The following is a 13,612-nucleotide window of genomic DNA, read 5'->3' as shown; positions in this document are numbered from 1 at the left end:
GAATGAAAATTGATAGAATAAGACAAGGTTTTCTGATCTGCACGTGTGCTTTGAAACCTTGTCTTCTGACCACATAAAAGGAAGGAGTAGGATAATATGGAGATTCTTGTGTGACTCAGTTTAGATGACCGGCGAGGCTGTTTGATTATAGCCCCGAAAGCAGAAGTCTGGGGATATAAAAAAGAAAGGGGAAAAAAGCAACACTGCACTTCTTTTACTGGTAACCATTAGTCAGCCGAACCACAACAGACACAATCATATGGTGTCTTGACCATGTTGCTGGACAAAACATATTGTGAGTGTGTGTGTGTGTGTGTGATTGCATTAAGCTTCCTCTCTAGTTTTAAAGCTGCTTTTTGCTCGAAACTTTATGATCTACCAGTGGTCTTCCCCAGGGGTCACTTGGTCACCAAATGTGTCCTCAAACAGGAGTGACTCACACTTACCTGTAACAATAATGACCATTACTGACAATGTGTAAAGTGGTAAAACGTGGACATAATGTGTAACTGGTGAGCTTTGCTGCCACCCACCCACTGTATATGTCATAAAGATAACTTTACACTGTCATAATGAGCATAACATTACCAATAATAACATCTTATTTTATTTAACTAGGCAAGTCAGTTAAGAACAAATACTATTTTACAATGACAGCCTACCCTGGGCCAATTGTGCACCGCCCTATAGGACTCCCAATCACCGCTGGATGTGATACAGCCTGGATTTGAACCAGGGACTGTAGTGACACCTAAGTGCCTTAGACAGCTGTGCCACTCGGGAGCTTCTGGCAAGCTATGACACCTAACAACTCAAATACATGTCTTTAATAGACAAGGTTTGAGTTATCTTACACTATAAAACCAAGGCATAGAAAATGACTTACAATGAAGTTTCTATCATGGTTTCTGGTTTAACAGTGTCTGATGTGGTCTCATAAGCGACCATGGTGCCTTAATTGTGTAATTATGTCTCAAGAGAGAGAGTCATGTGACTTCAAAGGCTCCATGTTGTCAGGGCAACAGCCTAAAAAGTCATGTTTACCCAAGGTTGAGTTTGTCTGTGTAATGGTTGTGAAAGCTGTCACAATGTTTGCAGCTGCATTTATTGATCCAGCCATTTTGTATGTAAGTTTACAAGATGGCGCCGACATACTTTGTTTCTAGTAAGGTACTGTTAGACATTGACTGCACTGCTGCAGCTAGAAACACAAGCATTTCGCTGCACCTGTTTAAACATCTGCTAATCTGTGTACGTGACAAATAAACTTTGATTAGATTTTTATCTATGGAGTGGAACATCCCTTTAAGTTAATAAACTATTACTATTAAATATTTATGTTATTATAAAGACCTCTGGGACATTTTCTGGAGCAGTTTGGAGATTGATTAAGATTGTAGCGAGAATTGAGTGATTGGAATCCTGAACACTAAACTAATTTATACAGAAGACAACAACTATAAGTTTAAAAAAATATTCTATTGAAATCCTGCTGTAATTGTCTCTTAGTTGAACCAACGCTAAAATAGCACCGTACCTGGTCAGCAATGGTTTCACTGGCTGGTCACATATTATGTTATGGCATACAGTGCCTTCGGAAAGTATTCAGACCCCTTGACTTTTTCCAGTTTGTTACGTTACAGCCTTATTCTAAAATGGATTACATTTTTTTAAATGTTCAGAAATCTACACACAATAACCCATAATGACAAAGCGTAAACAGGTTTTTAGAAAATTTTGCAAAACAGAAATACCTTATTTACATAAGAATTCAGACCCGTTGCTATGAAACTCGAAATTGAGCTCAGGTGCATCCTGTTTCCATTGATCATCCTTTAGATGTTTCTACAATGTGATTGGAGTCCACATGTGGTAAATTCAATTGATTGGACATGATTTGGAAAGGCACACACCTGTCTATACAAGGTCCCACAGTTGACAGTGCATGTCAGAGCAAAAACCAAGCCATGAGGTCGAAGGAATTGTCCGCAGCGCTCCGAGACAGGATTGTGTCGAGGCACAGATCTGGGGAAGGGTACTAAAACATTTCTGCAGCATTGAAGGTCCCCAAGAACACAGTGGCCTCTATCGTTCTTAAATTGAAGAAGTTTGGAACCAGCTGGCCGCCCGGCCAAACTGAGCAATTGGGGGAGAAGGGCCTTGACCCCATGGTCACTCTGACAGAGTTCCAGAGTTCCTCTGTGGAGATGGGAGAACCTTCCAGAAGGACAACCATCTCTGCAGCACTCCACCAATCAGGCATTTATATGAGAGTGGCCACTCCTCAATAAAAGGCACATGACAGCCCGAGTTTTCGGGGGCTGGGGGACGGGGGGGGGGGGGACAGGGGGAGAGAGGGAGAGAGTTTTATTTATATTTATTTATTTACCTTTATTTAACTAGGCAAGTCAGTTAAGAACAAATTCTTATTTTCAATGACGGCCTAGCAACAGTGGGTTAACTGCCTGTTCAGGGGCAGAACGACAGATTTGTACCTTGTCAGCTCGAGGGTTTGAACTTGCAACCTTCTGGTTACTAGTCCAACACTCTAACCATTAGGCTACCCTGCCGCCCCAGTGAGAGAGTGGGGGGGTGGGCTGGTGGTGAGAGAGGAGGGAGAGAGCTAGGGGACAGGGGGAGAGACAGTAGTGAGAGAGAGAGGGGTGGGGAGAGAGGAGGGAGAGGGCTCGGGGACAGGGGGAGAGACAGTAGTGAGAGAGAGAGGTAGAGATAATAGTGGGATAAGGGAGAGAGAGAGAAGGTAAGAAGACTGAGAGACATACATGAGGTAAGGGACATTAATAGGCCCTAATGGAGTGAGAGTATTTACGGTTGGGTGACCTCACCAGCCTCCCATGCCAATAGTTATGTAATGGCACATTGGGAGGTGGGGGTGTGTGTGTGTGTGTGTGTGTGTGTTAACCCTTTGCTCACTTACCCCCCAGTAAAGTAGAAAGACTGAAATGGCACGCTGAAAGCATACACTCCATGCATGATGTGTTTACACGCCCTTGTTTCTATATCTCATGGGTAGCTAGTTTGAAACCATACACACTGAAATAAAACATGCCTTAATACAATGGGGACCAGGTGTGTTAACACCTGACCATGGTACACAGTTTTCATCAAACATATTTGTTAACATCTCTCTCTCTCTCTCTCTCTCTAGCTGGGCTTTGCTGACCTCAACATGGCGGAGTTTGCTGGCTCAGGCTCCACTGTGCGCTGCTGTATCCTCGAGGGCTACGACACTAAGAACACTCGTCAGGACAACTCCATTCTCAAGGTAACTACACACACAAACTCACACGTTCACATGAGCTTATCGAAACCCCATGTGCAAAGATGTGTCCTTTGTACACGTGGTGGCGAAACCCAGAGAGCAAGACCATGTTGAGACTTGTTTAGGAATGGTTCAGGTTGAATAAACAGTTTTCCTTCCCACTTGGCATTGGATAGGTATTTGCAGGGCCCCTAAATGGTTATCTGATGGATGAATAGAAAGATATTGCCAGGTGCCCCTCTCTTGGCTTATTTCTAACCTGACTCTTTTATAGAGCTTACTCACATACCATACAAACTTTCATTTGACCATAGAAACATTGTATTACACTGAGGAAATGAACAGTAGTTATTCTACTACAAAGGCTGCAGTGTTTTGTTGTAACAATATACAATGATGTTGATGGTGATTATGTTGATGATGATAATGTTATTACAATTTTTTCTAGGTTACTATTGGAATTACACTTTTGTCGGGGGATCCTTGCTTCAAAACGTGAGTTGGACCTCTGGCGCCACCTCTTGGCCAAGATGTATACCATCAACATAGCTTGCGAAATAGTCGAAAATAGATTATTTTGTTGCTTTAAGTCACTACAAGGAACACTGATAGGCGCTCTACCATTGACCTAATTCTACAAGATTTCCTCCTCTCACTCTCATTCAAACTTTGGTTTTCTTAACCTTTGTCAACTTAGTACTTTTCATTCTCTTTTAGTACCCATGGTTGTTTAGTTCTGCTGTGACAAATATGATCAAATATTACTTAATTAATCTGTGTTTTCAATGCTTACTTTGAACTTAATTACACAATGACCTTTGACCTTCTAGGCCCCCCAGTACAGCCAAGTCAATCTCGATCCCGGGCCAGGACCCATCCCTGCAGCTGGACTGTAAAGGCGAGGGCACCGATGCCAACTCAAACCCTCCCCCAGGGGGCGTCATCAGGACATCATCAGGACGGCCCCTCAAACCCAGACTCCCCTCAGCTCCCCTCAACTCTGGTACAACAGACAATCGCACCCAATCACAGCTGACTGTTTACACATGTGATTTATTTGTATCTATTTAATTTGATTGTTATTTCAATAAGTTGACTCCTGTGTTGTCTATATGGGGAGCCATTTGTAACATGCTACTGTGTATTTTGTGAAAAAGTGTAATTGGGTGCCACAGAAAGCTAACATCCTGTGTGTTGTGTTGTGGCTCCAGGTCTACCCGAGCAGTTGGAGCAGAGCCTGCCCAGCCCAGATGAGGTCTTCCACATAGGACACTCCCGGAACTCCAGCTATGCCAGCCAGCAGAGCAAGATATCAGGTCAGTCAGCCTCTTTTGGATTGCCATGTTGTGTATGTTGGTAGGAGAAGAGTGAAGCTGCCACTAGGCGCTGATATTGGGTCTGTTTTGCATTTTCCCCACTAATGGTCAAGGTTAGGTTTAGGGGGAAGTTTATCCTAGATCTTTACCTAGAGGAAACTTCGCACTGGAGCATTTTGACACGGTGCCATAGCTACTCAAGTCAGGGTCTCCATTCGCCCATAGATGACATCTTAGCCCTGGACAAACTCAATTAGGGTCCAGTGATTTGATCTAAAAGATTTAATGACGGGGGAGGATCATTATGGACAAATAATATCAAGTCTGGCATGGGGTTATATGACAACCCCATGTGTGTGTGTGTGTGTGTGTGTGTGTGTGTGTGTGTGTGTGTGTGTGTGTATAATTGACTTGTATGTCTTCCCATCCTCCCCTCTCCTCCAGGGTACAGTACGGAGCACTCTCGCTCCTCCAGCCTAACAGACCTCACACACCGGCGTAACACCTCCACAAGCAGTAGCACTTCTGGGGGCCTGGCCACCCCCACCCAGACCCCCCACGCACATGCACATGCCCTCGCCAACTCCCACCCCCTTGCAGCAGACCCCCAGACAACCGGAGAGCCTGGCACCAAGTGTGAGAGACCCCCGCGGCCACCGCGGCCCATCCTGCTCTCCAACAGACCCTCCAGGCAAGCTACAGCACACACACACACACACACACACACACACACACACACACACACACACACACACACACACAAATATACACAGACACACACACATATTTAAGTAATAAGGCCCGAGGGGTGTGGTATATGGCCAATGTACCACGGCTAAGGGCTGCTCTTAAGTACGATGCAAAGCGGAGTGCCTGGATACAGCCCTTAGGAGTGGTATATTGGCCATATACCACAAAGCCATGTTTTGTCATACCTGTGGTATACGGTCTAATATACCACGGTGGTCAGCCAAACAGCATTCACGGCTCGAACCACCCAGTTTATAAAAACACACACACACCACACATATACACTGATTTTGGAAAACATTAAGAACACATTCCTAACATTGAGTTGCACCCCCGTTTTTGCCCTCAGAACAGCCTCATTTCATCAGGGCATGGACTCTACAATGTGTCGAAAGCATTCCACAGGGATGCTGGCCCATGTTCACTCCAATGCTTCCCACAGTTGTGTCAAGTTGGCTGGATGTCCATTGAGTGGTGGAACATTCATGAACACACGGAAAATTGTTGAGCGTGAAACTGCAGCATTGCAGTTCTTGACACAAACCGGGGCGCCTGGCACCTGCTACCATCCACCATTCAAAAGGCACTTAAATATTTTGTCTTGCCCATTCACCCCCTGAATCGTACACATAGACAATCCATGTCTCAAATGTTTTAAGGCTTCAACATCCTTCTTTAACCTGTCTCCTTCCCTTCATCTACGCTGATTGAAGTGGATTTAACAGATGACATCAATAAGGGATCATAGCTTTCACCTGGATTCACCTGGTCAGTCTGTCATGGAAAGAGCAGGTGTTCTTAATGTTTTGTACACTCAATGTATATTTGTACACTCAATGTATATACAGTACCAGTCAAAGGTTTGGACACACCTACTCATTCAAAGGGTTTTCTACATTTTCTACATTGTAGAATAATAGTGACGACATAAAAACTATGAAATAACACATATGGAATCATGTAGTAAGCAGAAAAATATATGTTAGATTCTTCAAAGTAACCACCCTTTGCCTTGATGACAGCTTTGCTCACTCTTGGAATTTTCTCAACCAGCTTCATGAGGTAGTCACCTGGAATGCTTTTCCAACAGTCTTGAAGGAGTTCCCACATATGCTGAGCACTTGTTGGCTGCTTTTCCTTCACTCTGCGGTCCAACTCATCCCAAACCATCTCAATTGGGTTGAGGTCGGGTGATTGTGGAGGCCAGGCTATCTGATACAGCACTCCTTAACTCTCCTTCTTGGTCAAATAGCCCTTACACAGCCTGGAGGTGTGTTTTGGGTAATTGTCCTGTTGAAAATCAAATGATAGTCCCACTAAACGCAAACCAGATGGGATGGCGTATCGCTGCAGAATGCTGTGGTAGCCATGCTGGTTAAGTGTGCCTTGAATTCTAAATAAATCACTGACAGTGTCACCAGCAAAGCAACCCCACACCATCACATCTCCTCCTTCATGCTTCACGGTGGGAACCACACATGCCGAGATCATCCGTTCACATACTCTGCGTCTCACAAAGACACGGTGGTTGGAACCAAAAATCTCAAATTTGGACTCATCAGACCAAAGGACAGATTTCCACCAGTCTAACGTCCATTGCTCATGTTTCTTGGCCCAAGCAAATCTCTTATTATTATTGGTGTCCTTTAATAGTGGTTCCTTTGCAGCAATTCGACGTGGTCTTTTACCAAATAGGGCTCTCTTCTGTATACCAACCCTACCTTGTCACTACACACCTGATTGGCTCAAACGCATTAAAGAGGAAAAAAATTCCACAAATTAACTTTATACAAGGCACACCTGTTAATTGAAATGCATTCCAGGTGACTGACTATCTCATGAAGCTGGTTGAGAGAATGCCAAAAGTGTGCAAAGCTGTCATCAGTGGCTACTTTGAAGAATCTACAATCTATTTAGATTTGTTTAACACTTTCTGGGTTACTACATGATTTCATATGTGTTATTTCATGATGTTGATGTCTTCACTGTTATTCTACAATGTAGAAAATAGTAAAAATTAAGAAATTACCCTGGAATAAGTAGGTGTGTCCAAACTTTTGACTGGTACTGTATATACACACACACATATATTTGTATTTCTTTGTCATGACATTTATTCCCAAAAACCTAAATTGTTGCTGGGCCAAAAACCCTGAATATAAAGAAAGGAAAAGCATGCAGACAGTAGACTCAGAAGTGCTTTATTCCTGCACCTCAACCAATGACTTTTTGGCAGCAATATATCGAACACCGTTTTGGTTGTACCGTGTCAAAAAGGTACACATCAAATATGGAGACAAGTATGACCTGATTAGCATTCAATAGTTATTGCCTTGGTGAGACGTTCAGCACAATCACTGACGGCTGAGATAACAAACAACATCTGACCGAGGCTAACTGCATCACAGTCAACAACCTTTGAAAATAGCCTCAATCAGATGTTGTTGGGTTAACCCTGTCATGTGACATGCCAGGAGGAAGAAGGACACGGTTGAGAGTCAACCCACCTGGGTGGATGATACGCGCATAGACGCCGACGACATCGTGGACAAGATTATCCAGAGCCAGAACTTTGCCGATGTCAGCAGCCACGAAGAAGGTAAGGGTAGGAAGAAGGTTGTGTTGATGGAACAGTGAGCATGACCACACAGTGATAATGTTTTGCTTCTCTCTCATCTCCTCACTGTTTTCTCCTCTACCTATTCTCTCCCTCTCTTTTTTTGTCTTTAATTATTGCTTCCATACATAGACAGCAACCTCAGATTGTTTGTCAGCAAAGATGGGACTACAGCCCTAAGTGGGTTACAACTGGGGAACAAGTGAGTTTGTGCATGTCAGAATGTCTGTGTACAGTATGTTATTACATGATCAAAAAGATAATTTATTATGGTAGTGAAATAAATAAATGAATCCCTTCCTCTTCTTCTGTGTTTGCTGTAGGGTGACTGCTGGCGTCTTTGAGCCAGTGGTGATCGAGAGCCACTAGCGATGAGTGTGTGTGTGTTCACACAAATGCACATACCCCTGTCTTTTGAGTTACACCACTTCAACAAACACCACTAAACAACATATGTAACCCTTTAATGAGATATTTACGGTGATGGGAGGTGTAATTTATGAATAATCCATTCATGTAGAAAAGTTTTTATATTCATGCTTTCATCTGGGGGACCATAGGTGTAAAGGGTGCAAACTACTTGAGAGAGAGAAATGGGAAACCATTGCACCGTGGGAGTTGTAGTGAAACACTGAAAATCAGGAAAAAGCTTGCCACACAGGTTGTGTTGGAGGCAAATGTGGCTGCCTCAAAAAGTTGGAATGTTATGATTTAACCTGTTTGTATAATTTTTGAACAATGTTTGTGTATGATAATGGTTGGGGATACATTTAGTTATTCAAATAACAAATATAAATTCAAATGAGGGGAGATTACTTTATCAAAGAAAGACTTGGTTACAAACTACTAAATAGAGAAATTGAACAGGCCATTTGAACTAGGCTTGAATGGGTGGTTTTCAATGTGAAATGTTCTATATTTGATGACCCCTTGCAATCCCCCGATTTCAGAAACCGTACCAGACCTGGGGTCAAAATTACGGTATAGCCCAAAGAACCCATGTTATAGAATAAAATTATATATACATTATAGAATATATTATAAATTACAAAATGTTTTACAATATAGGCTTATATATAATATGATCAAAGATCATGTTGAAATACGGACCTCAGAAAGAGAAACGCGTGCACATATGGCTGGCCATATGCAACTGTACATACTACATGGTCAATGATTCATCCATTACTCTAGTCTAGATAAATGCAGGCCGGATTGGTAATTGATTACTGTAGTCTAGGTAAATGCAGGCAGGATTGGTAATTGATTACTGTAGTCTAGGTAAATGCAGGCCGGATTGGTAATTGATTACTGTAGTCTAGATAAATGCAGGCCGGATTGGTAATCGAGTACTGGAGTCTAAGCCCTTGATCCTCTCCTGGGTCTTGTACATAGTGTCTCACATTACGGATGTAAAGAAGACTATCCTCAAGCGCACCAGCTGACTATACCGTAAGTGGAAAAGTTGGAAAATCAGAGGGGGACATTTCTGTCTTTGTTGACAGTCTGTCTGTCTGTTTGTCTGTCGTTTTATCCCTTGACTGTCGCTCATTTGTCCTGTATGTCAGACCCAATTATTTTGTGTCACCATGCCCATGACATCCCTCCATGTTGTCAAGGACTGGAGTTGTCAATGAATTACGTTACTAGGTTTCTGGGAGAAAAAAATACATCTTGATCTGCAAGAAAGCCCTTTTGTATTTGTGTTCTCAACAAATCAATGCTTACAGTGAGACTCAAAAGGAAACTTGACTGCATATTATTTCAAATATGCTTTCTCAATGCAAGCCAGGTCACTGATTTTGAGTAGGGGGCCCTTAAATGGTTTGGTTACTGAAGTGGGTTACTAAAGATGGCTGGCTAACTTTGGAATCCTTCTTTGTGAAATACCTTCTATATGGGCTTGGCTAGAACTGTCCAACTGTTGCCCTTCCACTAAGCCTCAATATCACCAGTCGTTATCAAGCGTAATGAACTGACAAGGGCTCTAATGATAAAACTGACAATGGTATCTGGTCATCTTCATTTAATTGAACAAGCTATTCTATTTGCAGGGGAGAAATGTAATTTTATTTCTGTCCCCCCCCGGATTTTGATCCCGTTAGAAGAACATTGCATTGTGGGTATGGTGTAGTCAGAGCCCTTAGGAGCTAACAATGGAGGATTTTGAGTAGAAACTCCCCTCTCATTCCCAAATGACAATGGCCTCTTGTATGTGTGTTTGTGCCTGCGCATATCTTTTTGGGGGAGGGAGTGGAAAAGAGGAAATGTCCATGTGTGTGTGTGTGTGTGTGTGTGTGTGTGTCTGTCTGTGTGTGTGTGTGTACGTGTGTGTCTGTGTGTGTCTGTGTGTGTGTCTGTCTGTGAGTGTGTCTGTGTGTGTGTGTGTGTCTGTGTGTGTCTGTGCGTGTGTGTCTGTGTGCGTGTGTCTGTGCGTCTGTGTCTGTTCCGTGCGTGTGTCTGTTCCGTGCGTGTGTCTGTGCGTGTGTGTGTGCAAGTTGAAGAGCTTGCCACTCACCTGTCTCACGGTTCTTGACCCCTGAGTAATGTTTCAGTTGATCTGAGCAGGAAAATGGACCTAATGCTCGCACCTTAGCCTGTCTTATCGCCCTTAGTCTGTTCATTTGAAATGTATTTTAAAGGAAAAGTGCAATATGGGCTTTCATCTACACACCTGTAGCTTCAACATAGCTTCCTAACAAGGATGTTTTTTTTACAACAGACATAAGGTGTCCCAAATGGCACCTTATTCCCTACATAGTGAACTACTTTTGAACAGAGCCCTGTATAGAGAATACAGTGATATTTGGGACACAGACATTCACAGCATACTGGGAGTTGACATTCAGAGGCACAGAGAAAAATGTCTCCTGACTGGCCCTTTAAAAATACAATTGGGCTGTGTGTGCTGTTGCAATGTGCTTTTTTGTGTGTATTTCACTCTCCACCTTGTGTCATTGTAGATGCTGTGTGCATACTGTATGTGAAAAAAAGAAACAATGAATGCATAAACTTTAACTTCACTGACGTGCATACACATGCATGGGAAAATGTTGACAGGTTTTCTTAGCTTTATTTGTATGTGTCAAGCTGAAATGGACCATTCAACTCTATTTCATCAACTTTGATTATACAAGCCCTCTGCAACACAGTGAATCTGTATTTTAGCGTGAGCTTCTTTTACAACGAAACCGTTACACTGTCTATCTCGTAGTAGTGTAGTCCCAAGCATTTTATTCATGGTTATAATGGCAAACACTTGATTCATATTTGACTTGTTTTAATTTTTACCAGCTGGCTGGTTTATTTGTTCTATGCAGCAGACATGTATTGGTAAACCTGTACCTGTGCTCTACTTTGAAACGTTGAAAATTCAAGTAGACAAAAAAAATATATACACTAAAGAGTTGTAATAATTGGTTATTTCTGATTCCCCTGCTACTGTTTTTATTTTTACAAGAGGGCTCATTGTATATTTCTTGAATTGTTTGGGTTCTGTTTTCATACATTCTTGACTATTTGTAACCTGTGATTTTTCTAACAAACGAGTTGAACCAATATGTTAACATGAGGTTCTGCTGTCATGAATGGAGCGCTAAGGATTTTCTGCTGCATATTTGAAATATGAATTAATCAACACATCACTATGGAGGGTGAGGTTTCTCTGATGCAACACATCACTATGGAGGGTGAGGTTTCTCTGATGCAACACATCACTATGGAGGGTGAGGTTTCTCTGATGCAACACATCACTATGGAGGGTGAGGTTTCTCTGATGCAACACATCACTATGGAGGGTGAGGTTTCTCTGATGCAACACATCATCAGATATTTGTCATGGCTTTTCAGCCACTATATCACCTCCATTTTGTGGTTTGAAGTACTTGGTAAGAGGATGGCAGTCAAGACAGATTGCTCTCTGAAAGACCGAGTACTGTAAATCACTTTCATTGTTCAATCAGATATTTTAAAAAGAAAATCAATAATTTCTTTGAAAATCATAATTTGCAAACTCACATGGACCTTTCGTAAGGCTAATCAGCTCAGTAGGTAGGGGAACCAGAATTTAAATGGGGACCAGATATACCATTCCTCCGTCTGAAACCTAGGCTGCTATGATATTCATGATAACAGCACTTAGGTCTGGACTACTAACTTGACATAACATTTGATCTATTTCAATTATTTATCCTCTATTTCTTTTATTTTTGTTAATCTTTGTAAAGGGATTTTAAAACTATGCACACGAGTCCAAGACTCTCCGAGAGGTCCACCCAAACTTATGACCTTAAGAATTATAATGTTAATAATAAGAGATGTATATGATTAAAAAAGTCAACAGTTAATGAATTTATATCAATAGACGACTATTGAAATGACTATTTTTCTGATTTTCCAGAATTATTTAGACATTTATTGTAAACACACACACACACACACACACACACACACACACACACACACACACACACACAGGTATTGCTCCAAAGTTTATCTTTTTTTTTCTCCTAAAATGCATTTATTCTGTCACATTCAACTCACATGTGGAGGGACACTGTGACATGATGAATTGGAACTATATATGTACACACATTGTAATGTTTCCTATTCAAGATGGTAAATGTCTATTTGAACAATTTAAATGTCATATTTTGGGGAAATAAAGCCGTTGTTGGGTATCTAAAATTAAAATAAAACTTGTTGGCTGATTTATTACACATTCATAATACAATGTACCTCTCAATTTCATATAGGAGGCCATACAGTAACTCCATAATGATCATGCTGTTACTTTGACTACAAGTATACAGTATCTCCAAGACACAACAATCACTTACATGTGATTAAGCAATGAATCATCTAGCTGGTACCACTATCTACCAAGGAACATGTTGCAATAGTAATTTCAACTAAGCTTCCGGAGGACCTATAATCCTTTCACTCCCTCCGCTCTACCTTCTGTTCCTCTGTATTTTCTGCTAAAGACTATCGCTCTAAATTTCAAGCTTCTCCCTCTAACCCTAGGAATCTCTTTTCCACCTTCTCCTTCCTCCTCCACATATTCTCACTACTGGTGCCCCCCCGGGGCTAGGTTCTAGGTCCTCTCCTCTTCTCTCTAAACACCAAGTCACTTGGCTCCGACATATTCTCACCATGGTGTCTCCTATCATTGGTATGCGGATGACACTCAAATACTTTTCTCCATCCCCCCTTCTGACACCCACGTGGCGACACGCATCTCTGCGTGCTTGACAGATATCTCCACTTGGATGTCGGCCCACCACCTCAAGCTCAACCTCGGCAAGACAGAGCTGCTCTTCCTCCTGGGGCAGACCTTCCCGCTCTAAGACCTCTCCATCACGGTTGACTCCACGGTGTCCCCTCCCAGAGTGCAAATAACCTTGGTGTGACCCTGGACCCTGTCGTTCTCTGCAAACATCAAAGCAGTGACTCGCTCCTGCAGGTACATACTCTACAACATCCGTAGAATACGGCCCTACCTCACACAGGAAGCGGCGCAGGTCCTAATCCATGTACTTGTAATTTCCCATCTGAGTTACGACAACTCACTGTTGGCTGGGCACTTCGCTTGTGCCATCAAACCCATGCAATTTATCGAGAACGTTGCAGCCCACCTGGTGTTCA

At 42.3% G+C, this 13,612-nt stretch overlaps 1 protein-coding gene across 2 annotated transcripts in view; it reads left to right on the top strand.

The window, feature by feature from the left end:
- eeig1b (estrogen-induced osteoclastogenesis regulator 1b) overlaps positions 1-12,663 on the top strand; it is a 73,780-nt gene extending 61,117 nt beyond the window's left edge. For both annotated transcript variants that reach the window (XM_064943307.1, XM_064943306.1), the window contains 8 exons: positions 3,170-3,286; positions 3,732-3,778; positions 4,114-4,286; positions 4,495-4,599; positions 5,044-5,290; positions 7,824-7,948; positions 8,099-8,168; positions 8,290-12,663. In XM_064943307.1, coding sequence (XP_064799379.1) covers positions 3,170-3,286; positions 3,732-3,778; positions 4,114-4,286; positions 4,495-4,599; positions 5,044-5,290; positions 7,824-7,948; positions 8,099-8,168; positions 8,290-8,335 — 930 coding nt within the window. In that variant the 3' untranslated portion in view covers positions 8,336-12,663. The remainder of the gene's footprint in view (positions 1-3,169; positions 3,287-3,731; positions 3,779-4,113; positions 4,287-4,494; positions 4,600-5,043; positions 5,291-7,823; positions 7,949-8,098; positions 8,169-8,289) is intronic.
- Positions 12,664-13,612: the final 949 nt, after the last annotated feature.

This window comes from Oncorhynchus masou, chromosome 28 (genome assembly GCF_036934945.1).
Source record: "Oncorhynchus masou masou isolate Uvic2021 chromosome 28, UVic_Omas_1.1, whole genome shotgun sequence".
Classification (NCBI taxonomy): domain Eukaryota; kingdom Metazoa; phylum Chordata; class Actinopteri; order Salmoniformes; family Salmonidae; genus Oncorhynchus; species Oncorhynchus masou.
Note: the sequence above shows the minus strand (reverse complement) of the source record. Positions and strands in the feature narration are given on the sequence as shown.